Here is a 25269-nt window from a genome sequence, read left to right on the forward strand (position 1 = left end):
TATTAACATGAGTTGGGATGGGGCGGTGCCAGCGATAGTATTAACATGAGTTGGGATGGGGCGGTGCCAGCGATAGTATTAACATGAGCTGTGAAGGGGCGGTGCCAGCAATAGTATTAACATGAGCTGTGAAGGGGCGGTGCCAGCGATAGTATTAACACGAGTTCGGATGGGGTGGTGCCAGCGATAGTATTAACATGAGTTGGGATGGGGCGGTGCCAGCGATAGTATTAACATGAGCCGTGAAGGGGCGGTGCCAGCGATAGTATTAACATGAGCTGTGAAGGGGCGGTGCCAGCGATGGTATTAACATGAGCTGTGAAGGGGCGGTGCCAGCGATAGTATTAACATGAGCTGTGAAGGGGCGGTGCCAGCGATAGTATTAACATGAGTTGGGATGGGGCGGTGCCAGCGATAGTATTAACATGAGCTGTGAAGGGGCGGTGCCAGCGATAGTATTAACATGAGCTGTGAAGGGGCGGTGCCAGCGATAGTATTAACACGAGTTGGGATGGGGCGGTGCCAGCGATAGTATTAACACGAGTTGGGATGGGGTGGTGCCAGCGATAGTATTAACATGAGTTGGGATGGGGCGGTGCCAGCGATAGTATTAACATGAGCTGTGAAGGGGCGGTGCCAGCGATGGTATTAACATGAGCTGTGAAGGGGCGGTGCCAGCGATAGTATTAACATGAGCTGTGAAGGGGCGGTGCCAGCGATAGTATTAACATGAGTTGGGCTGGGGCGGTGCCAGCGATGGTATTAACATGAGCTGGGAAGGGGCGGTGCCAGCGATAGTATTAACATGAGCTGTGAAGGGGCGGTGCCAGCGATAGTATTAACATGAGCTGTGAAGGGGCGGTGCCAGCGATAGTATTAACATGAGCTGTGAAGGGGCGGTGCCAGCGATAGTATTAACATGAGCTGTGAAGGGGCGGTGCCAGCGATAGTATTAACATGAGCTGTGTAGGGGCGGTGCCAGCGATGGTATTAACATGAGCTGGGAAGGGGCGGTGCCAGCGATAGTATTAACATGAGCTGGGAAGGGGCGGTGCCAGTGATGGTGTTAACATGAGCTGTGAAGGGGCGGTGCCAGCGATGGTATTAACATGAGCTGTGAAGGGGCGGTGCCAGCGATAGTATTAACATGAGCTGTGAAGGGGCGGTGCCAGCGATAGTATTAACATGAGCTGTGAAGGGGCGGTGCCAGCGATAGTATTAACATGAGCTGTGAAGGGGCGGTGCCAGCGATGGTGTTAACATGAGCTGGGAAGGGGCGGTGCCAGCGATGGTATTAACATGAGCTGGGAAGGGGCGGTGCCAGCGATGGTATTAACATGAGCTGTGAAGGGGCGGTGCCAGCGATAGTATTAACATGAGCTGTGAAGGGGCGGTGCCAGCGATGGTATTAACATGAGCTGTGAAGCGGCGATGCCAGCGATAGTATTAACATGAGCTGTGAAGGGGCGGTGCCAGCGATGGTATTAACATGAGCTGTGAAGGGGCGGTGCCAGCGATAGTATTAACATGAGCTGGGAAGGGGCGGTGCCAGCGATAGTATTAACATGAGTTGGGATGGGGCGGTGCCAGCGATGGTGTTAACATGAGCTGTGAAGGGGCGGTGCCAGCGATAGTATTAACATGAGCTGTGAAGGGGTGGTGCCAGCGATAGTATTAACATGAGCTGGGAAGGGGCGGTGCCAGCGATAGTATTAACATGAGTTGTGAAGGGGCGGTGCCAGCGATAGTATTAACATGAGTTGGGATGGGGCGGTGCCAGCGATAGTATTAACATCAGTTGGGAAGGGGCGGTGCCAGCGATAGTATTAACATGAGCTGTGTAGGGGCGGTGCCAGCGATGGTATTAACATGAGCTGTGAAGGGGCGGTGCCAGCTATAGTATTAACATCAGTTGGGAAGGGGCGGTGCCAGCGATAGTATTAACATGAGCTGTGAAGGGGCGGTGCCAGCGATAGTATTAACATGAGCTGTGAAGGGGCGGTGCCAGCTATAGTATTAACATCAGTTGGGAAGGGGCGGTGCCAGCGATAGTATTAACATGAGCTGTGAAGGGGCGGTGCCAGCGATAGTATTAACATGAGCTGTGAAGGGGCGGTGCCAGCTATAGTATTAACATCAGTTGGGAAGGGGCGGTGCCAGCGATAGTATTAACATGAGCTGTGTAGGGGCGGTGCCAGCGATGGTATTAACATGAGCTGGGAAGGGGCGGTGCCAGCGATAGTATTAACATGAGCTGGGAAGGGGCGGTGCCAGTGATGGTGTTAACATGAGCTGTGAAGGGGCGGTGCCAGCGATGGTATTAACATGAGCTGTGAAGGGGCGTTGCCAGCGATAGTATTAACATGAGCTGTGAAGGGGCGGTGCCAGCGATAGTATTAACATGAGCTGTGTCGGGGCGATGCCAGCGATAGTATTAACATGAGCTGTGAAGGGGCGGTGCCAGCGATGGTGTTAACATGAGCTGGGAAGGGGCGGTGCCAGCGATGGTATTAACATGAGCTGGGAAGGGGCGGTGCCAGCGATAGTATTAACATGAGCTGTGAAGGGGCGGTGCCAGCGATAGTATTAACATGAGCTGTGAAGGGGCGGTGCCAGCGATGGTATTAACATGAGCTGTGAAGGGGCGGTGCCAGCGATAGTATTAACATGAGCTGTGAAGGGGCGGTGCCAGCGATGGTATTAACATGAGCTGTGAAGGGGCGGTGCCAGCGATAGTATTAACATGAGCTGTGAAGGGGTGGTGCCAGCGATAGTATTAACATGAGCTGGGAATGGGCGGTGCCAGCGATAGTATTAACATGAGTTGTGAAGGGGCGTTGCCAGCGATAGTATTAACATGAGTTGGGATGGGGCGGTGCCAGCGATAGTATTAACATGAGCTGGGAATGGGCGGTGCCAGCGATAGTATTAACATGAGTTGTGAAGGGGCGGTGCCAGCGATAGTATTAACATGAGTTGGGATGGGGCGGTGCCAGCGATCGTATTAACATGAGTTGGGAAGGGGCGGTGCCAGCGATAGTATTAACATCAGTTGGGAAGGGCGGTGCCAGCGATAGTATTAACATGAGCTGGGAAGGGGCGGTGCCAGCGATAGTATTAACATGAGTTGGGATGGGGCGGTGCCAGCGATGGTATTAACATGAGCTGTGAAGGGGCGGTGCCAGCGATAGTATTAACATGAGCTGGGAAGTGATGTCACACTTATAATACATTGAGAACAGTGCATCACACCGTGTTACACTGGTGATGCATTCAAAATATCTACACAGCTACAACACTGTGGGCATCACATTGTTACAGATGCAGAACAACTGGGTTCTTTGGACCCATAGCCAGAAACTGACATGTACACTCTCGTTTGCAAAGTTCAATGACCAAACAATAATTAAACTCTGGCTCGCTTCAGCCCATGTTGACTTCACAACCCGTGGACTTTGTGGACTTTAAGGAACGCCACTTCACTTTAACAGCAGAATAATACTTTGTGCATCACATGGTCCTCTCCTTATAAATCAATGCATCATCTGATTCACCATGAGCAAATTCACAGGAGATCATCTGGTTTCTCAAAGTCATTCATTTGTGCACACATCACTGAAGGCTGGTGGACAGGTACAAAAAGTAATCAAAATGGCTCATGGAATCAAACACAAAATACTGCAGATGCTGGAAATCTGAAATAAAAACAGAAAATGCTGGAGAAGCTCAGCAAGTGAGGCAGCGTCTGTGGAGAAAGAAACAGAGTTAATGTTTCAGGTCAAAGGCCTCTCGTCAGAACTGGAAGACATTAAAGAGTTAACAGTTGTTAAGCAAGTACAGAGCCAGGGAAATGGGGGAGGGGAGGGGAGGAAAGAACAAAAGGGAAGGTCTGTGATAGGGTGGAGGGCACGAGTGATTAAATAATAAAAGGGATGATGGTGCAAGGTAAGGAGGGTGGGAATGGGACAGGGTAAGAAACAAAAGATGGGTCTAGAGTAGCTGTAAATGGCAACAGCTACTCTAGAAGTTATTGAAATCAATGTTGAGTCCGGAAGGTTGTAAAGTGTCCAATCGAAAGATGAGGGGCTGTTCCTCGAGCTTATGTTGAGCTTCATTGGAACAGTGTAAGAGGCCGAGGACAGAGAGGTCAGAGTGGGTAATGGAATGTTAGCCTTTATCTCAAAGGGGTGGAAGTTATGTTACGGTCGTACAGAATTCTGGTTAGACCCCATCTGGAGAATGCATTCAGTTCTGGACTCCGCACCTCAGGAAGGATATATTGGTCTTGGAGAGAGTACAGCACAGATTCACCAGAATGATACCGGGGCTAAAATGGTTAAATTACAAGGTCAGGTTGCACAAACTTGGTTTCTGGTCTTATGAGTTTAGAAGGTTGAGGGGTGATCTAGTCGAGGCGTTTAAAATGATTTGTTTGGGTAGATAGAGAGAAACTATTTCCTCTGGTGGGGGAATCCAGAACAAGGGGGCATAATCTTAAAATTAGTTCTGCTGTCAGGAAGCACATCTTCACACAAAGGGTTGTAGAAATCTGGAACTCTCTCCCCCAAAGGCTGTGGATTCTGGAGGTCAATTGAAGCTTTCAAGAGTGAGACTGATAGATACTTGTTAGGCAAGGGTGTCAAGGGACATGGAGTTAAGATGCAGACCAGCCATGATCCAATTTAATGGTGGAGCAGGCTAGATGGGCCGACTGTTCCTGCTCCTATGTTTTCAAGGTGATTGGCAAAAGAACCAAAGGTGACATGAGGAAAAACGTTTTTACACAGTGAGTGGTTAGGATCTGGAATGCACTGCCCGAGGGGGTGGTGGAGGCAGATTCAATCATGGCCTTCAAAAAGGAACTGGTTAAGTACTTGAAAGGAAAAAAATTGCAGGGCTACGGGGATAGGGCGGGGGAGTGGGACTAGCTGGATTGATCTTGCATAGAGCCGGCACGGATTCAATGGGCTGAATGGCCTCCTTCCATGCTGTAACCTTTCTATGATTCTCTGTTCCTATGTGTGAGCCACCTGAACTCTTGCCATCGCTGTGTGGCCACAGAGCTGGTATTCTGCAATCCTCTGTATCACAGTTCATTGCTGAACTTAAATGGTTTGTCCCACTTCAGCTCACTGTTGGCAACAACTTCATTTGGGTAGATTATATCACTACAGTATGAGGCCAACTTTCCACTCACGGCCCCCCACTCCCCACTGTGCATTCTAATCTTCTAGCCTGTTGGTGCAGACCCGCCCCCACCCCTGGTAGGGCCTTTCACAGGGAACGGGTGTGGAGGGGGATAGAAACAGGAACGCCTGGAGCATGCAGCTGCACTTCTGGCCTCTGGCACTAGAGCTTGCCGGGGAACATCGGCCAGGAGGGTCCAAGCCCCGTAGATTCTGCTGGGTGTAGAGGGGGACTCGATAACCACTGCCACCTCACATCTTTGGGGTGCTCCCATGACTCCTGTACACCCTCCCCTGCAGAGGCTCCTGATACAAGCTCCACGGCCAGCTTTTAGGGGCACTGCCCCTCTGATTGAGCAGCCCATGGGCAGCTGAAGAGGAAAGTGAGATGGGAAGCCTGGACACCCCAGCCTCATTTCCATGCTAATGCAGTACCGCCCACTGAGGGAACCCCAGGAAATCCGGGGGCAGCGCAGGGGGGCACACACCTGATGTTACGTGTCTCTGCCCCCGTGTCTTCTTTGCTGCAACTGGGAACTGAATGTTCTTCTGGTGCAACAGAGAGGGAAATCTATCCTGAGAAGTTCTTGCCCCTGAAATGTGGCACTTATGGTTCATGCAGTTTTGCTGCCATTGTCCCTCCTGTCACCGGAAGCTGAGCTTCACCAATAGAGGGCCAATGATTATTTCCAGTTACAAACCCATTTAATTGGAATGATCACCGGTTAGATTTGATTGGACGGGATACCTTACGTCTGTGACAAGTTACCAGAGAAACTGTGGAGCCAGTTTAGCAATGGCTGGTGGGTAACCATGGTGGGACACTCCACAGTCACCACCAAACATCCAGTACACCCGAGGAGACACAAGACCACTTGAACAATCACACCAACAGCAACTTTCCACTTACCTCAGTTTTCATGAACTTCTGCCGGCATTGCCAAACCCATGCATTATCTCCCATACATTTGGTTGGTTGAGCCTCATCTATCACCGTGTTTAGTGAGGTTTTAAAAACATCCAAATGTCCTTTCATTGAACTCCTTGTGGCTTTGTTAAACCTATTGAACCAAGCAGGATACATTAAATCATCAGAAGGACTAATCCTTATCCCTACGCTAAATTTATAATTTGCAACTTCCTCGTTCCTTGCACCTTCAAACAAACAGGTCAGAAACACCTGGACCTTTGCACTAGTCCTAAATCAGAAGAGGGAAGGGGCGGGGGGGCCGGGACAGAGAGATGGAAAGAGAGAGGGAGAGAAGAGAGGTGTGGAAGGGAACGAGTGGGGGAGGGAGAGAGAATTTCACACTGTGTTCGAGAGTGACGTACTTAAGTCCGAAACTAGAGTCTTAAACTTATATAAAGCCAATTACATGGGTATGAGGGGCGAGTTGGCTAAGGTAGATTGGGAAACTAGATTAAAGCGTATGACGGGAGATATACAGTGGCAGACATTTAAAGAAATATTTCAAAATTCTCAACGAATATACATTCCATTGAGAAATGAAAACTCCAGCGGAAAAGTGATCCACCTGTGGCTAACTAAAGAAATTAAGGATAGTATTAGATTAGAAGAGGCTTATAATATTGCCAAGAATAGTGGTGAGCTGAGGATTGGGAGAGTTTTAGAAGCCAGCAAAGAATGGCCAAAAAAGGGAGAAAATAGAATGAGAGTAAACTGGCAAGAAATATAAGAACAGATTGTAAGAGCTTCTACAAGTATGTAAAAAGGAAGAGATCAGCAAAAGTAAACGTGGGTCCTTTAGAGGCTGAGACAGGAGAAATTATAATGGGCAATAAGGAAATGGCAGAGACGTTAAACAAGTATTTTGTATCTGTCTTCATGGAAGACACATAAAGCTTACCAGAAATAATGGGGAACCAAGGGTATCATGAGAGTGAGGAACTTAAAGCAATTAATATCAGTCGAGAAAAAGTACTGGAGAAATTAATGGGACTAAAAGCCGACAAATCCTCGGACCTGATGGCCTACACCCTAGGGTTCTAAAAGAGGTGGCTACAGAGATAGTGGATGCATTGGTTGTGATCTTCATTGACTTCAATTTTACTAGGGCTCCATGATGCCACACTCGGTCAATGGCTGCTTTGATGTCAAGGGCAGTCACCCTCACCTCACCTCTGGAATTTAGCTCTTTTGTCCATGTTTGGACCAAGGCTGTAATGAGGTCTGGAGCCGAGTGGTCCTGGCAGAACCCAAACTGAGCATTAGTGAGCAGATTATTGGTGAGTAAGTGCCGCTTGATAGCACTGTCGACGACACCTTCCATCACTTTGCTGATGATTGAGAGTAGACTGATTGGCCGGATTGGATTTGTCCTGCTGTTTGTGGACAGGACATACCTGGGCAATTTTCCACATTGTCGGGTAGATGCCAGTGTTGTAGCTGTACTGGAACAGCTTGGCTAGAGGCATGGCTAGTTCTGGAGCACTAGTCTTCAGCACTACAGCCGGGATGTTGTCGGGGCCCATAGCCTTTGTTGTATCCAGTGCATTCAGATGTGTCTTGATATCACGTGGCGTGAATCGAATTGGCTGAAGACTGGCTTCTGTGATGGTGGGGATATCGGGAGGAGGCTGAGATGGATTATCCACTCGGCACTTCTGGCTGAAGATGGTTGCAAACGCTTCAGCCTTGTCTTTTGCACTCACGTGCTGGACTCTGCCATCATTGAGGATGGGGATGTTTGCAGAGCCTCCTCCTCCCGTTAGTTGTTTAATTGGCCACCACCATTCACGACTGGATGTGACAGGACTGCAGAGCTTTGATCTGATTCGTTGGTTGTGGAATCGCTTAGCTCTGTCTATAGCATGCTGCTTCTGCTGTTTAGCACGTATGTAGTCCTGAGTTGTCGCTTCATCAGGTTGGCACCTCATTTTTAGGTACGCCTGGTGCTGCTCCTGGCATGATCTTCCACACTTCTCATTGAACCAGGGTTGATCCCCTGGCTTCTTGGTAATGGTAGAGTGAGGAATATGCCGGGCCATGAGGTTACAGATTGTGGTGGAATACAATTCTGCTGCTGACGGCCCACAGCGCCTCATAGATGCTCAGTTTTGAGCTGCTAGATCTGTTCTGAATCTATCCCATGTAGCACGGTGGTAGTGCCACACAATACAATGGACGGTGTCCTCAATGTGAAGACGGGACTTGGTCTCCACAAGGGACTACAGGCCAGTTAGCCTGACATCAGTTGTCGGGAAAGTGCTGGAATCCATAATTAAGGAAGTGGTAAGAGGGCACTTTGTAAATCTCAATATGATTAGGCAGAGTTAACATGGTTTTATGATAGGGAAACCATGTTTGACAAATCTATTGGAGCTCTTTGAGGATGTAACTAGCAGGGTAGATAAAGGGGAACCAGTGGATATAGTATATTTGGATTTCCAAAAGGCATTCGATAAGGTGCCACATTAAAGGTTGTTACGCAAGATAAGGGCCCATGGGGTTGGGGGTAATATATTAGCACGGATAGAGGATTGGTTAACAGACAGAAAACAGAGAGTCGGGATAAACGGGTGATTTTCGGGTTGGCAGGTTGTAACTTGTGGGGTACCGCAAGGATCAGTGCTTGGACCTCAGCTATTTACAATCTATATTAGTGTCTTAGAAGAAGGGACCAAGTGTAATGTATCCAAGTTTGCTGACGATACAAAGCTAGGTGGGAAAGTAAGCTGCGAGGAGGACACAGCATCTGCAAAGGGATATAGACAGGTTAAGTGAGTGGGCAAGAAGGTGGCAGATGCAGTATAATGTGGGGAAATGTGAGGTTATTCACTTGGTAGGAAGAATAGAAAAGCAGAATATATTTTAAATGGTGAGAAACTATTAAATGTTGGTTCAGAGAGAGTTGGGTGTCCTCGTACAAGAAACACAAAAAGTTAGCATGCAGGTACAGCAAGCAATTAGGAAGGCAAATGGTATGTTGGCCTTTATTGCAAGGGGGTTGGAATACAAGAGTAAGGAAGTCTTGCTACAATTCTACAGGGTTTTGTTGAGACCTCACCTGGAGTACTGTGTACAATTTTGGTCTCCTTGTCTCAGGAAGGATATACTTGCCTTGGAGGCGGTGGAACGAAGGTTCACTAGATTGATTCTTGGGATGAGAGGGTTGTCCTATGAGGAGAGATTGAGTAGAATGGGCCTATACTCTCTGGAGTTTAGAAGAATGAGAGGTGATCTAATTAAACCGTATAAAATTCAGAGGGGGCTTGACAGGGTAGATGCTAAGAGGATGTTTCCTCTGGCTGGAGAGTCTAGAACATGGGGGCATAGTCTCAGGATAAGGGGTCGGCCATTTAAGACTGAGATGAGAAGGAATTTCTTCACTCAAAGGATTGTGAATCTTTGGAATTCTCTACCCGAGAGTGCTGTGGTTGCTCAGTCATTGAACATATTCAAGGCTGAGATAGATAGATTTTTGGACTCGAGGGCAATCAAGGGATATGGGGATTGGGCAGTAAAGTGGAGTTGAGCTCGAAGGTGAGCCATGATCTTATTGAATGGCGGAGCAGGCTCGAGGGGCCGTATGGCCTACTCCTGCTCCGATTTGTTTCTTATGTAGAAGAGAGGGTTGAAGGGATCGAGGGAGGGGAAGGGAGACCTTATTTGCGGCTAGTGCCTGTGGTCCTGCATCGTGGACAAACGCAGGTCAGACTGAGGCAAAGCAAGTTACTTGCAGATTCCCCCAGTTCTCAAATACTTCATCAATTCCATGTGAAAGGTAGGGTTGCTCTCCAATAAGAAGATTGTCTTTTGGGTCTCTTTCTCTCTGTCTGTATAATTTGACACAATGTGTATTCAGCATACTGGGACCTACTGTTTTCCATGGCTAACCTGTCTGAACACCAACAACACCTTTTGATTGGTGTGATGGTGTCCCAGCCTAATATAAGATATGTGATTTGAGAACCTCTTATTCACTCACTCACCTGACGAAGGGGATAATCTCCGAAAGCTTGTGATTTTAAAATAAAATTGTTGGACTATAACCTGGTGTTGTAAGATTCCTTACATTTGTCCACCCCAGTCCATCACCGGCATCTCCACATCATAGATAAGGGGAAGCTGGAGGGGATGTTCTGAAGTGATTCTATTAGTCTTAGAAATAAACTACTGATTAAATAAATACAAACTAGAAATGGCAGCACAGGCTGTGTGTTGGGACTGTAATATGTGGGATTTGTGGACAGTGAGTCTGTCCCGATTGCCACATCTGCAGGAAATGTCTCTGCCTTGAGACACTCCGGCTCAGAGTCTTTGAGCTGGAGAGCGAGTTCGAGACACTCCGACACATAAGGGAGGGGGAGGTAGAGAAGGAGGTCCTGCAGACACTGGTCCTGTCCAACAGGCACAAGGTACTTGATACCTGTGAGGATAAGGGTGAAGGCTGCAGGGAGGATGCCCAGAATGTTAACCATGGCACCGTGGAGCATGAGGCAGTCCAAGGGGGGGGGAAGGATCAGAATAGAAAGGTCGTAGTCATAAAGGATTCTATAATTAGGGTGACAGATAGCGTCCTCTGCAGTCACGACCGAGAGTCCAGGAGGGTGTACTGCCTACCTGGTGCACAAGTAAAGGACATCTCGGAGCAACTGGAGAGGAACTTGGAAAGGGAGGGGGAGGATCCAGTTTCCACGGTCCCTGTCGGGACCAATGACATAAGGAAGAACAAGGAGGAGGTTCTGCAAAGGGGATATCATAAGTTAGGAACGAAATTAAAAAGCAGGACCTCACGGGTGATAATCTCAGGATTACTACCCAAGCCTCGTGTTAATTGGCACTGGGATAGGCAGATCAGGAGAGTGAATGAGTGGCTGAGAGACTGGTGTGGGAAGGAGGGTTCCATTTCATGGGACACTGGCACCAGTACTGGGACAGGAAGGAGCTGTACCACTGGGACAGGATCCACCTGAACCGGAATGGGACATTGTCCGAGTGGAAAGGATAAATAGGGCCGTGGAGAAGGCTTCAAACTAGCAAGATGGGGGGAGGGATCTTGGAGCAATAATAAAAGATTAAAGATGAAAGAAACAGGAGATGAGTGTAAAGGTCAGACCAGAGTAAAGAATAAAGATAACATAAACGGTCAAGGAACAAATACATTTATAAAACAGAAATATAAAAGGACTGTTAAAAATAAAGTGAAAGGAACAACTATTGAAGATGAATTCAACTGCCTGGACAGCAATTTACACAGTCCAAAATAAAACGGGGGAACTGGAGGCAATAATCCAGTGAGAAACCTAATGTAGAAGGAATAACTGAAACATGGCAATATAAAGAACAGGACTGGCAATTAAATATTGGAGGTTATAAAATAATCGGAAAGGACAGGGAAGGAGTGGGGTGGAGTAGATGTACTGATTGGAGGTAATATAATAGCAGTAGAAAAAAGTAACATAACTAATAGGAGAGAAACAGAATCCGTATGGATTGAAATAAATGATAAGAAGGGATCGATCCCACTAATAGGGGTTTACTACAGACCACCTAATAGTGGAAAGGAGGTGGAGGAAGAAATATATAAGCAAATATGTGAAATGAGTAAAGGACATAGGATAATAATCAGGGGAGATTTTAACTACCCCCAAATAAACTGGCAAGAGGAGAGAGGTAAAGGGGTAGAGGGAATGGAGTTTTTACAGTGTGTGCAGGAGTCCTTTCTCACCCAGTATGTAAAAAGCCCAACAAGAGAGGAAACACTGCTGGATCTAGTGATGGGAAATGAACCAGAACAGATAAGAGAAGTAAGTGTAGGGGAACATCTAGGCAATAGCAATCACAACATATTAAGATTTAAGCTAAAGACTGAGAAGGACATAAGACAAGAACCAAAGTAATAAATTGGGAAAAAGCTGATTTTCAGGGGATGAAAATGGAACTAGGAAAGATAAACTGGAAAAATTTACTGATAAAGAAATGGAACAGGAGTGGGAAACATTTAAAATGGTGATCAATAGAGTCCAGGAGAAATATATCCCACTAAAAAGCAAGAACAAACTAGCCAGTAATGATACACCATGGATGAATAAAGAAATAAGGGCAAAATTGAAACTAAAGAGAAAGGAATACACTAAGTATCATATCATAGTACGTACAGCACAGGAGGAGGCCATTTGCCCCATCGGCTCTTTGAAAGATCAATGCAATTAGTCCCATTCCCCTGCTCTTTCCCCATAGCCCTCTAAATTTTTTCTATTCAAGTTTTATCTAATTCCCTTTTGAAAGTTACTACTGAATCTGTTTCCACCGCCCTTTCAGGCAGTGCATTCCAGATCATCACAACTCGCTGTGTAAAATAATGTTTCCTCATGTCACCTCTGACTCCTTTGCCTATCATCTTAAATCTGTGTCCTCTGGTTACCGACCTGTCTGCCAGTGAAACAGTTCCTCCTTATTTACTCTATCAAAACCGTTCATAATTTTGAACACCTCTATTAAAACTCCTCTTAACCTTCATGGAAATATAGAAATATAGAAAATAGGAGCAAGAGTAGGCCATTCAGCCCTTCGGGCCTGCTCTGCCATTCAGAATGATCATGGCTGATCATCTAACTCAGTACCCTGTTCCCACTTTTTCCCCATATCCCTTGATCCCTTTAGCATTAAGGAATATATCTATCTCCTTCTTGAATATATTTATTGACTTGGCCTCCACTGCCTTCTGTGGTAGAGAATTCCACAAGTTCACCACCCTCTGAGTGAAGAAATTTCTCCTCATCTCGGTTCTAAATGGCATTCCCCGTATCCTGAGACTGTGATCCCTGGTTCTGGACTCCTCAGCCATCGGGAACATCCTCCCTGATCTAAGGAGAACAACCTCAGCTTCTCCAGTCTCTCCACATAACTGAAGTCCCTCATCCCTGGAACCATTCTAGTAAATCTCTTCTGCACCCTCTCTCAGGCTTTGACATCCTTCCTAAAGTGAGGTGCCCAGAATTGAACCCAATATTGCAGCTGAGGCCTAACCATTGTTTATTAAGGTTTTGCATAACTTCCTTGCTTTTGTACTCTATGCCTCTATTAATAAAGCCCAGCATCCCATATGCTTTTTTAAAAGCCTTCTCAGGTTGTCCTGCCACCTTCAAAAATTTGTGTAGGTGCACCCCCAGGTCTCTCTGCTCCTGCACTCCCTTTAAAATTGTACCATTTAGTTTATATTGCCTCTCCTCATTCTTCCTACCAAAATGCATCACTTTACACTTCTCTGCATTAAATTTCAGTTGCCATGTGTCTGCCCATTTCACCAGTCTGTCTATATCCTCCTGAAGTCTGTTACTATCCTCCACATTGTTTACTACATTTCTGAGTTTTGTGTCATCTGCAAACTTTGAAATTATACCCTCTATACCCAAGTCCGGGTCATTAATATATATCAAAAAGAGCAGTGGTCCTAATACTGACCCCTGGGGAACACCACTGTATACTTCCCTCCAGTCTGAAAAACCACTACTCTCTGATTTCTGTCCCTTGGCTAACTTTATATCCACGTTGCCACTGTCCCTTTAATCCCATGGACTTTAATTTTGCTAACAAGCCTATTATGTGCTACTGTATGAAATGCCTTTTGAAAGTCCATGTACACATCAACCACACTACCCTCATCAACCCTCTCAGTTACTAGAAAACAAAGGAGAGGATGACAAAAGGGAATACGAAGAGGTTAGGAAAGAAGTTTAAAAAAACAATTAGGAAAGCAAAGAGAAACTACAAAATTAAATCATCAAGGAATATAAAAAGAAATAGAAAAGTATTCCACAGACACATAAATAACAAAAGAAAAATCAGGATAGGGAGAGGGCTACTAAGGGATGCATAAGATAAACTCACAGGTTATGACAGCGAAATGGCAGAAATATTAAATAATTACTTTGTCTCAGTATTTACCAGGGAGACTAACAAGGTGGGCAGAACATTAGAAGCAGAGATCAAAAAAGATATAAAGAGATTTAAGATAGAAAGGGGGGAGATAATTGATAAACTAATCAAACTGAGAGAATAAAACTCCTGGTCCAGATTGATTGCATCTGTGAATATTAAAAGAAGTTAGGGAGGAGATAGCAGAGGCACTGTTACATATATATAAAAATTCATTAGAAAAGGGAATAGTGCCAGAGGACAGTCAGACAGCTAATGTGATTCCTATATTTAAAAAGGGAGATGGAACAAGTCCAGGGAACTATAGACCTGTTAGCTTAACGTCGGTGGTAGGAAAGATAATGGAATCTTTACTCAAACATGTAATAGAAAAACATCTAGAGAATGAAAATATAATAAAGAATAGTCAGCACGGATTTTTAAAAGGGAAGGTCAAGGTTGACCAACATTATTGAATTCTTTGATGAAGTGACAGAAACGGTAGGCAAAGGTAATTCAATAGATGTAATATATTTGGATTTTCAAAAGGCTTTTGATAAGGTACCGCATTGTAGACTCATGACTAAGGTCAGAGCATGTGGAGTCAGGGGACAGGTAACAGAATGGATAGCAAGCTGGCTACAAAACAGAAAACAGAGAGTAGGGGGTTAAAAGTAGTTACTCAGACTGGCAAAAGGTGGGAAGTGGTGTTCCATAGGATCGGTGCTGGGACCACTGTTGTTTACCATTTACACAAATGATTTGGACTCGGAAATCTTAAGCACAATTTCAAAATTTGCGGACGACACCAAATTGAGAAGTATAGTTAATACTGAGGAGGACAGCGACAAAATACAGGAAGACATTAATAAATTTGCAGAATGGTCGTGCAATTGGCAAATGAATTTCAATATAAATAAGTGTGAGAGATTACATTTTGGTAGGAAGAATAAGGGGGCCACATACTGCTTGGAAAATAACAGTTTAAATGGGGGAGAGGAGCAGAGGGATCGGGTGGTACAGATACACAAATCATTGAAAGTTGCGATGCAGGTTAATAAGGCCATAAAAAAAGGGAAATCAAGCAATGGGGTTCATTTCGAGAGGGATAGAATTGAAAAGCAGAGAGGTTATGTTAAACTTGTATAGAACCTTGGTTAGACCTCACTTAGAGTATTGTGAACAAATCTGGTCTCCATATAATAAAAGGGATATAAAGGCACTGGAGAACGTGCAAAAAAGATTTACTAGGATGACACCAGAACTGAGAGGTTAGACCTATCAGGAAAGATTGCGCAGGATGGAGCTCTTTTCTCTAGAAAAGAGAAGGCTGAGGGGTGACCTGTAGAGGTCTTTAAGATTATGAAATATTTTGATAAGGTAGACATGGAGAAGACATTTCCACTTGCAGAGGAGACAAGAACTAGGGGCCATAAATATAAGATAGTCACTAATAAATCTAATAGGGAATTCAGGAGAAACTTCTTTACCCAGAGAGTGGTGAGAACGTGGAACTCACTACCACAAGGAGTAGTTGAGGCGACTAGCATAGATACATTCAAGGGGAACCTAGATAAATACATAAAGGAGAAAGGATATGCTGATAATGTTAGATGAAGTAAGGAGGGAGGAGGCTCGATGGACACCGGCATGGACCTGTTGGGCCGAATGTCCCGTTTCTGTGCTGCAGTTTCGATGCAATTCGATGTAATCATTGTGATTGGACAATTCACCTATCATTGTGATTGGACAATTCACCCGGCATTTTGATTGGACAAATGGCCTATCATTGTGATTGGAGAATTCACCTAACATTACAAAGCTGCAATTCACTTATAATTGTGACTGGACAATTGACCTTTCATGGTGATTGGACAATTGGCCTATTGTGATTGGACAATTCGTCTATCATTATGATTGGGCAATTCGTCTATCATTGTGATTGGACAATTCGTCTATCATTATGACTGGGCAATTCACCTTTCATTGTGATTGGACACTTCGTTTATCATTGAAAATGGACAGTTAACCAATCATTGCAATTGGACAATTTACTTATCATTGTGATTGGACAATTGGCCTCTCAACATGATTGGACAATTCATTTATCATTTTGAAGGGACAATTCATCTTTCATTGTGATTGGACTATTCACCTATCATTGTGACTGGACTATTCACCTATCGTTGTGATTGGACAATTTGCTTATCATTGTGAATGGACAATTCATCCATCATCTTTCATTGTGATTGGATAATTCACCGATCATCGTGAATGGACTCAGAAAGGACATACTTGCCATGGAGGGAGCGCAGCGAAGGTTCACCAGACTGATCCCTGGGATGGCAGGACTGTCGTATGAGGAGAGATTGGATCGACTCGGCCTGTATTCACTACAGTTTAGAAGAATGAGAGGGGATCTCATTGAAACATATAAAATTCTGACAGGTCTAGACACTGGTGCAGGGAGGATGTTTCCCCTGGCTGGGGGGTCCAGAACGAGGGGTCAAAGTTTCAGGATATGGGGTAGGACATTCAGGACTGAGATGAGGAGAAATTTCTTCACTCAGAGGGTGGTGAATCTGTGGAATTCTCTACCACAGAAGGCTGTGGAGGCCAAGTCACTGAATATATTTAAGAAGGAGCTAGATAGATTTCTAGACAGAAAAGGCATCAAGGGGTATGGGGAGAGAGCAGGAATATGGTATCGAGATAGAGGATCAGCCATGATCGTATTGAATGGCGGAGCAGGATCGAAGGGCCGAATGGCCTACTCCTGCTCCTATTTTCTATGTTTCTATTCACCTAGAGTTGTGAAGGGATGAATGGCCTTTCGTTGCGAAGAGCCAATTCACCTATCATTGTGAAAGGACATTGTAAATGGACAATTCACAATCAGTGTGATTGGACAATTCGCCTATCATCGTGATTGGACCATTCGCCTATCATCGTAATTGGACCATTCGCCTATCATTGTGATTGGACAATCAACCTGTCATTGTGATTGGACAATTCACTTTTCAATGCAATTGGACAATTTGCCTCTCATTGTGATTGGGCAATGCTTGGGTAAGCTTTTTTGTACTCGATGCCTCTATTTATGAAGTGGAGATGCCGGTGATGGACTGGGGTGGACAAATGTAAGGACTTGCACAACACCAGCTTATAGTCCAACAGTTTTATTTTAAATCACAAGCTTTCGGAGCTTTCCTCCTTCGTCAGGTGAGCGAAGGGATTCTAAAAACGCATCGCAGAAATAGTCAGGCATTGAAAGCTCCGAAAGCTTGTGATTTAACATAAAACTGTTGGACAATAACCTGGTGTTGTGCAAGTCCTTACATCTATTTATGAAGCCCAGGATCCCGTATGCTTTTTTAACCACTTTCTCAACCTGCCCTGCCAACGTCAATGATTTGTGCACATATACCCCCAGATCTCCCTGTTCCTGTACCCCTTTTAGAGTTGTGCCCTCTAGTTTATATTGCCTCTCCTCATTCTTCCCACCAAAATGTATCACTTCGCATTTTTCTGCGTTAAATTTCATCTGCCACGTATCCACCTATGCCACCAGCCTGTCTATATCCTCTTGAAGTCTATCACTATCCTCCTCACTGTTTACTACCCTTCCAAGCTTTGTGTCATCTGCAAATTTTGAAATTGTGCCCTGTACACCCAAGTCCAAGTCATTAATATAGATCAAGAAAAGCAGTAGTCCCAGCACCAACCCCTGGAGAACAGCACTGTACACCTCCCTCCAGTCCGAGAAACAACCGTTCTCCACTACTCTCTGTTTCCTTTCCCTTAGCCAATCCATGTTGCTACTGCCCCCTTTATTCCATGGGCCGCAATCTTAAGCCGACCATGCGGCACGTCATTAAACGCCTTTTGAAAGTCCATATACACCACATCAACTGCATTGCCCTCATCGACCAGAGGGTTACCTCATCAAAAAACTCTGGAGGAATGCAGAGGTCTTGGGTGTTGTAGGGCTGGAGGAGGTTACAGAGATAGGGAGGGGCGAGGCCATGGAGGGATTTCAACACAAGGATGAGAATTTAAAATCCGAGGTATTGCCGGACTGGGAGCCAATGCAGGTCAGCGAGCTCAGGGATGATGGATGAACGGGACTTGGTGCGAGTTAGGAAACGGGCAGCTGAGGTTTGGGTGAGGAGGGTGAAGGGTGAGAGGCCGGCCAGGAGAGCATTGGAATAGTGGAGTCTGGAGGTAACAAAGGCATGGATAAGGTTTTCAGCAGCAGATGAGCTGAGGCAGGGGCGGAGACAGGTGATGTTAAGGAGATGGAAGTAGGCGGTCTGGATGATGGAGAGGATATGGGGTTGGAAGCTCAGCTCAGGGTCCAATTGGACGCCAAGATTGCGAATGGTCTGGTTCAGCCTCAGACATTGTGTTTTCGGATGATGTCACCGAGTGGCAGCATGTAGATCAGAAATAGGAGGGGGCCAAGGATAGACCCTTGAGGGACTTCAGTGGTTACGGTGCCTGAGCAGGAAGAGAAGCCATTGCAGGAGATTCTCTGGCTACGGCTGGACAGGTAAGAATGGAACCAGGTGAGCGCAGTCTCACCCAGCCAGACAGTGGAGGAAAGGCATTGGAGGAGGTTGGTGTGGTCACCCATGTCAAAGATGGCAGACAGGTCGAGAAGGATTTCAATAACTAGATGATAGACTCAGGATTTCATTAAACTCAGAAGTTAACATTAAACTCATGAAACAAAACGTGCATCCCAGCAGAGTATGGCTCTTTGTGTTAGAATCTGCATCCTCTCATTTTTAAATCTTCTGCAGCTCAAACTCGTTTCCCTCACTTAGGGATTCATTTGTCTTTCAGTTGAGGCTTCAAACCGATGCCCTGACTGTTCAGGTGGACGTAAAAGATCCCTTGCATTTTTCTGAAGAAAAGCAAGGGTGTTCTTCCAGTGTGCTGGGCCAACATTCCTCCCTGCACCAACACCGTCAAAACAGATTAACTGGTTACTCATTTTATTGCTGTTTGAGGGATCTTGCTGTACGCAAACTGACTGCTGCATTTCCCTGCGTTACAACGGTGACTACTTTTTAAAAGTACTTAATTGGCTGGGTAACGCTTCGGGACATCCTGAGGATGTGAAAGGTACTATATAAATGCAAGTTCTTTCTTTCTTCAGACAGGTTTGGACCAGGTAGCATCAGAAATACTCGTGGGGTGGCATTTCAAACTACACACCAAAGTCAGCCCTAAACTATCCCTGTGGGGGCTTCAAAGTTTTCAAAGTGCAATGGCAAGACTGATTCTGTGGAAAGCCTACCAGAGCAGTGCTATTCAGACTAACAAGAGATTAGAAAGCTTCAGAACTCCTGGCTCCATTCAAGGGTTGAATGGAACAAAGGTTTGCTGACTGTGGAAGGTGTTTGCATGATCAGCCCTCAAAGGGGAGTCAGATTCAACAACATCTATGACTCAACCCTGCTCCAGGGCACAGGCCATACAGTGCAAGGTGAGCACTGAGGTAGTCACGGCTTCTAAGGAAGCACAGCATCAGTCATAAAGGAACATTCAGGAGTCCATTATTCAAATGGTAAAACACTTACAATAAATCAGATAACGATAAAGGAAAGCTTTGTTTGGCTAAGAACCAAAGTAAAATGTTGGAGCAAACGACACTGCTCTGTTCAAGGGCAGGCGATCACAAGCAGTAAAACACATTAAATCTCGGAATTAGTGAAAATAAACTGCATTCTAAGTATGATCAGAAAATTGGGCTTCTATCTACATTTACTAAACCGAGGGGATGTGAAGCTCGACTTTGCCTGATGTTTAATGATCCCTGGTCGGTTACTCCCTAACTCATCGATTGGTGTGTAAGTGTTGTGTGTATTACTAGGGTACTTACTGAAATGTACTTTCAAAAAAAGGATCAATTTCACTGTGGAGACTCTGTGACAGATCGCGGTTAACATCGATTGGCCCAAACGTGGGTGAGTTGTAAACCCCATCGTAGTTACATATCGCTTTCAGTGTCCTGTGGTAACCTTGGTAAGAATTAGTCCCTGGCTACAAAAACAAGGACACAGATATGCACGTTATTTGTGTTTACTATTTTAAATAATGATTATTTTATGTTATACAGTTCTTTTATTCAATGGTTACAGATGTAAATTAGTGACATATCAGGAGTGGCTTCAAGACCTAGGTCTGTTCTAACTGAAAGCAAAACAAGGCACAATAAAAGATCGGAGCTTATCAAGTCCCAAAAGGGATGTGTGGAAGCTCCAGCTGTTGCAGCAGCAGAAGGGAACTTGTGCCCAGAAGCGGCTCTACAGCATATAAGGAACCTCATCAAATCTGGACAATAAACACCATCGTTCATCTACTGCCAATGTACAATTACATAAAATATACAGCACACAAACAGGCCATTTGGCCCAACTGATCTGTGCTGGTGTGCATGCACTGCCCAATCATAGAATCATGGAATCATAGAATAGTTACAGCACAGAAAGAGGCCATTTGGCCCATCGAGCCAATGCTGGCTTTTTGGAAGAGCAATCCAGTTAGTCCCAATCCCCTGCTCTTTCTCCGTATCCCTGCAAATTTTTTTCCTTCAAGTATTTATCCAGTTCCTTTTTGAAAGCCATGATTGAATCTGCTTCCACCGCCCTTTCAGGCAGCGCATTCCAGATCATAAGCACTCGCTGTGTAAAAACGCTTTTCCTCATGTCACCTTTGGTTCTTTTGCCAATCACCTTAAATCTGTGTCCTCTGGTTCTTGACCCTTCTGCCAAGGGGGACAGTTTCTCTATATTTACTTTATCTAAACCCTTCATGATTTTGAATATTTCTATTAAATCTCTTCTCAATCTTCTCTGTCCCAACTTCTCCAGTCTATCCACGTAACTAAAGTCCCTCATCCCTGGAACCGTTCTAGTAAATCTCTTCTGCACCCTCTCTAAGGCCTTCACCTCTTTCCTAAAGTGCGGTGCCCAGAACTAGACACAATACTCCAGTTGTGGCCGAACCAGTGTTTTATAAAAGTTCAATATAACTTCCTTGCTTTTGTACTCTTTGCCTCTATTTATAAAGCCAAGGATCCCATTTGCTTTTTCAACCGCTTTCTCAACCTGCCCTGCCATCTTCAACAATTTGTGCACATATACCCCCAGTTCTCTCTGTTCCTGCACCCCTTTTGGAATTGTGCCCTTTCGTTTATATTGCCTCTCCTCATTCTTCCTGTCAAAATGTATCACTTTGTACTTTTCTGCGTTGAATTTCATCTGCCATATATCTGCCCATGCCACCAGCCTGTCTATATCCTCTTGAAGTCTATCACTATCCTCCTCACTGGTTGCTACCTTTTCAAATTTTGTGTCATCTGCAAATTTTGAAATTGTGCCCTGTACACCCAAGTCCAAGTCATTAATATATATCAAGAAAAGCAGTGGTCCCAGCTCCGACCCCTGGGGAACACCACTGAATACCTCCCTCCAGTCCGAAAAACAACCATTCACCACTACTCTCGGTTTCCTGTCACTTAGTCAATTCTATATCCATGCTGCCACTGCCCCTTTTATTCCATGGGCATCAATTTTGCTGACAAGCCTATTATGAGGCACTTCATTAAACGCCATTTGAAAGTCCATAGACACCACATCAACTGCACTGCCCTCATCAACCCTCTCTGTTACCTCATCAAAAAACTCAAGCAGGTTAGATAAATACGATTTGCCTTTAACAAACCCGTGCTGGCTTTCCTTTATTAATCCACACTTGTCCAAGTGACTATCAATTTTGTCCCGGATTATCGTTTCTAAAAGCTTCCCCATCACCGAGGTTAAACTGACTGGCCTGTAGTTGCTGGGTTTATCCTTACACACCTTGTTGAACAAGGATGTAACATTTGCAATTCTCCAGTCCTCTGGCACCACCCCCGTATCTAAGGATGTTTGGAAGATCATGGTCAGTACCTCTGCAATTTCCACCCTTACTTCCCTCAGCAACCTCGGATGCATCCCATCCGGACCGGGTGATTTATCTACTTTAAGTACAGCCAGCCTTTTTAGCCCATCCAGTATCTCAACCACCTCTTCTTTTGCTGTGACAATAAATGCTGGCCAGTGTTCTAGTATTGCCCATCTACAAAGGGACCAGCGTTCTACCACTGCCAATGTACAAAGCGACCAGCGTTCTAATAAACTTTCAAAGAGCCGGCACAGATTGACCTACTGCTGTGGTGTAAGATTCTTTCATTGTATGATTCTATTGCCATTTGCGATGAAGTGTACATTCACTCATTGTTAGCCATGTCTTGGTCGTAGTACTCTCACCTCTGAGTCAGAAGGTCATGGGTTCAAGTCCCACTCCAGAGGCTGCCCTCTCAAATGGATGTAAAAGATTCCATTATTCAAAGAGCTGGGGAGTTCTCCTCGATATCCTGGCCAGTATTTATCCCTTAACCAGAACCTAAGAACAGATTATCTGGCCATTATCACCTTGCTGTTTGTGGGACCTCACTGTGTAAAAATTGGCAGCCACGTTTCCTACATTCCAACGGTGACAACACTTCAAAAGCACTTCATTGGCTGTAAAGCTCTTTGCGACGTCCTGAGGTCATGAAAGGCTCGATATAAATGCAAGTCTTTCTTTCTTTGACTTCCGTTATTTCAGGCCATTAGGACCATCTAGAGTAGATGGGGGAAGCCAGCTTGGCTCCCAATAAGTGGTCAAAGGTTTCCCTCATTAAGTAAACAAGCGAGGGGGCTATAAAACCCAATGGCTCAAAAACTGCTGTCAAAATAACGGTGAGGTTAATGGCACTCTCCGTTATTTATGCTCAAATACCACAGCAACTTCAGGCGAGGGCAGACGAGCGATTAAAGGCAGAAATTGAAAAGTTGCTGTCGGATATGTGCTGTTCCAATGTTAGCTTTGCGAAAACAGCATCGAAATCATCGTCTGCCTCACCATTGAAATGCATCAAATGGCGTGAAGATGCTGTATTTGCGTGCTAGTTACCAACTAAACTCACCACAGAAAGTTAGGTCTTGTCAATTTCAAGTCTAAGTAAACTTTTAATGGCGTGATAAATCTTAATTACTGCCAGTCAACCTCTCAGGCACTGAAAATTAACTATTACACGTGTGGAGTCTCATTCCTTCAGCTTTCAACTGTTGTTGGAAATTTAAAAGTTTTAATTTTGTTTTCACTTTTTCCATCTCTTTTTTTTCTCTCCCTTAATCCAATCTTTCTTTCCCTCTCTTTATTTCTCTTTCTGTACCTGATTTGACATTGAATTCACCCACTCTGACTTACACTTCCTGGTTCAGTCCTCGCACTGTTAATTTCACAATCCTTCAATCTGATTGGTTAAGGAGATACCCAGTTGCTTGCCCCGTTCACTCAGGTCCCAGATGCCCTGTAGAGGGCTCCGCGCCATTATCACTGCGAGCTGTGAATACTGCTCCCATCCTCCATTTCACCTCACTCACTGTACCTACCCGCTCTGTGTGCCTTTTAATGACTTCAAGGCACTTTTTCTCATCTTTGTCAACTCCTCGTTTGAGTTGATCCTGCAGATTTCTGGCAAAACGTTCCATATGATCAGTAAGGCTTCCCAATTGTTCCTCGAAACTCTCAGACATGGTCTTAAATCTCGTGCTGAGGATGTTATTCTGCAAAGATTTACAGTGTTTAAAGAAACCAGTCAGTTTTTGTAAATTTTGCTCAATAACAATTCACAAAATTGGCTCAAAAGGTATTCCCAGAATTCAAGATTGAGCGGTTTAAGAAAGATTCCGGGCAAGACAGAGAGTCAAGACGGTTCAGGGCGGGGCCCGGAGTCAGGGCGGTTCGGGGCGGGGCCCGGAGCCAGGGCGGTTCGGGGCGGGGCCCGGAGCCAGGGCGGTTCGGGGCGGGGCCCGGAGCCAGGGCGGTTCGGGGCGGGGCCCGGAGTCAGGGCGGTTCGGGGCGGGGCCCGGAGTCAGGGCGGTTCAGGGCGGGGCCCGGAGTCAGGGCGGTTCGGGGCGGGGACTGGAGCCAGGGCGGTTCGGGGCGGGGCCCGGAGCCAGGGCGGTTCGGGGCGGGGCCCGGAGCCAGGGCGGTTCGGGGCGGGGCCCGGAGCCAGGGCGGTTCGGGGCGGGGCCCGGAGCCAGGGCGGTTCGGGGCGGGGCCCGGAGCCAGGGCGGTTCGGGGCGGGGCCCGGAGCCAGGGCGGTTCGGGGCGGGGCCCGGAGCCAGGACGGTTCGGGGCGGGGCCCGGAGCCAGGGCGGTTCGGGGCGGTGCCCGGAGTCAGGGCGGTTCGGGGCGGGGCCCGGAGCCAGGGCGGTTCGGGGCGGGGCCCGGAGCCAGGACGGTTCGGGGCGGGGCCCGGAGCCAGGGCGGTTCGGGGCGGGGCCCGGAGCCAGGGCGGTTCGGGGCGGGGCCCGGAGCCAGGGCGGTTCGGGGCGGGGCCCGGAGCCAGGGCGGTTCGGGGCGGGGCCCGGAGCCAGGGCGGTTCGGGGCGGGGCCCGGAGCCAGGGCGGTTCGGGGCGGGGCCCGGAGTCAGGGCGGTTCGGGGCGGGGACCGGAGCCAGGGCGGTTCGGGGCGGGGCCCGGAGAAAGGACGGTTCGGGGCGGGGCCCGGAGCCAGGGCGGTTCGGGGCGGGGCCCGGAGCCAGGACGGTTCGGGGCGGGGCCCAGTCAGAAGAGTCTGTGTAATTATAATTACCTGTTTATTCAGGCTGTTGTTGAGTGATGTGAGAAGGAGCAGCAACCCCCACACCTCAGACACGTAGTCAGTCACCACTTTCTTTCTTTCTTTTAAATACATGTTGATGATGTGTTTTCTCAGTCTCGGGATTTCTAAAAATGACACCACAGAGATGGTGAGAAGCCTGCAGAGAGCCTTCACGTGTGCCGTTAGCGCAGGGACAAGCACGGAACTGAGGACTCGCAGGCCCAGGGTTTCAATCGCTGCTCCCGTTCTGCACCAGTGTCAGGTTTTGAATGGGGACTGCACTGGCAGCTGCTTTTTCCCATCACTGCAACTGGATCATCAGAAATGGATTGAGGTGATTTGAGATATGATTCAATAATTGCTAAAGGAAACTTTCAGCTCCTTACTATGGGATAGGTTGGAAAGGGTGATAACAGTGTGACAGTCACAAAAACTACATGTATCTCACTGCACTAAGGAAACACTGCAGTACATATTAACTGCAGCATCGATTG

At 46.4% G+C, this 25269-nt stretch overlaps 1 protein-coding gene across 3 annotated transcripts in view; it reads right to left on the reverse strand.

Moving 5' to 3' along the window:
* LOC137342483 (nuclear GTPase SLIP-GC-like) overlaps nt 1-25269 on the reverse strand; it is a 156444-nt gene that overhangs the window by 12988 nt on the left and 118187 nt on the right. For 2 of the 3 annotated variants that reach the window (XM_068006372.1, XM_068006374.1), the window contains exons 13-16: nt 24767-24900; nt 23559-23732; nt 19958-20118; nt 6097-6247 (exon numbers count right to left, since the gene is read on the reverse strand). In XM_068006372.1, coding sequence (XP_067862473.1) covers nt 6097-6247; nt 19958-20118; nt 23559-23732; nt 24767-24900 — 620 coding nt within the window. Of the gene's footprint in view, nt 1-3609; nt 3746-6096; nt 6248-19957; nt 20119-23558; nt 23733-24766; nt 24901-25269 lie in introns of those variants that run through there. The other variant, XM_068006373.1, reaches the window with a different exon arrangement.

This window comes from Heptranchias perlo, chromosome 26, assembly GCF_035084215.1.
Source record: "Heptranchias perlo isolate sHepPer1 chromosome 26, sHepPer1.hap1, whole genome shotgun sequence".
Taxonomy (NCBI): Eukaryota; Metazoa; Chordata; class Chondrichthyes; order Hexanchiformes; family Hexanchidae; genus Heptranchias; species Heptranchias perlo.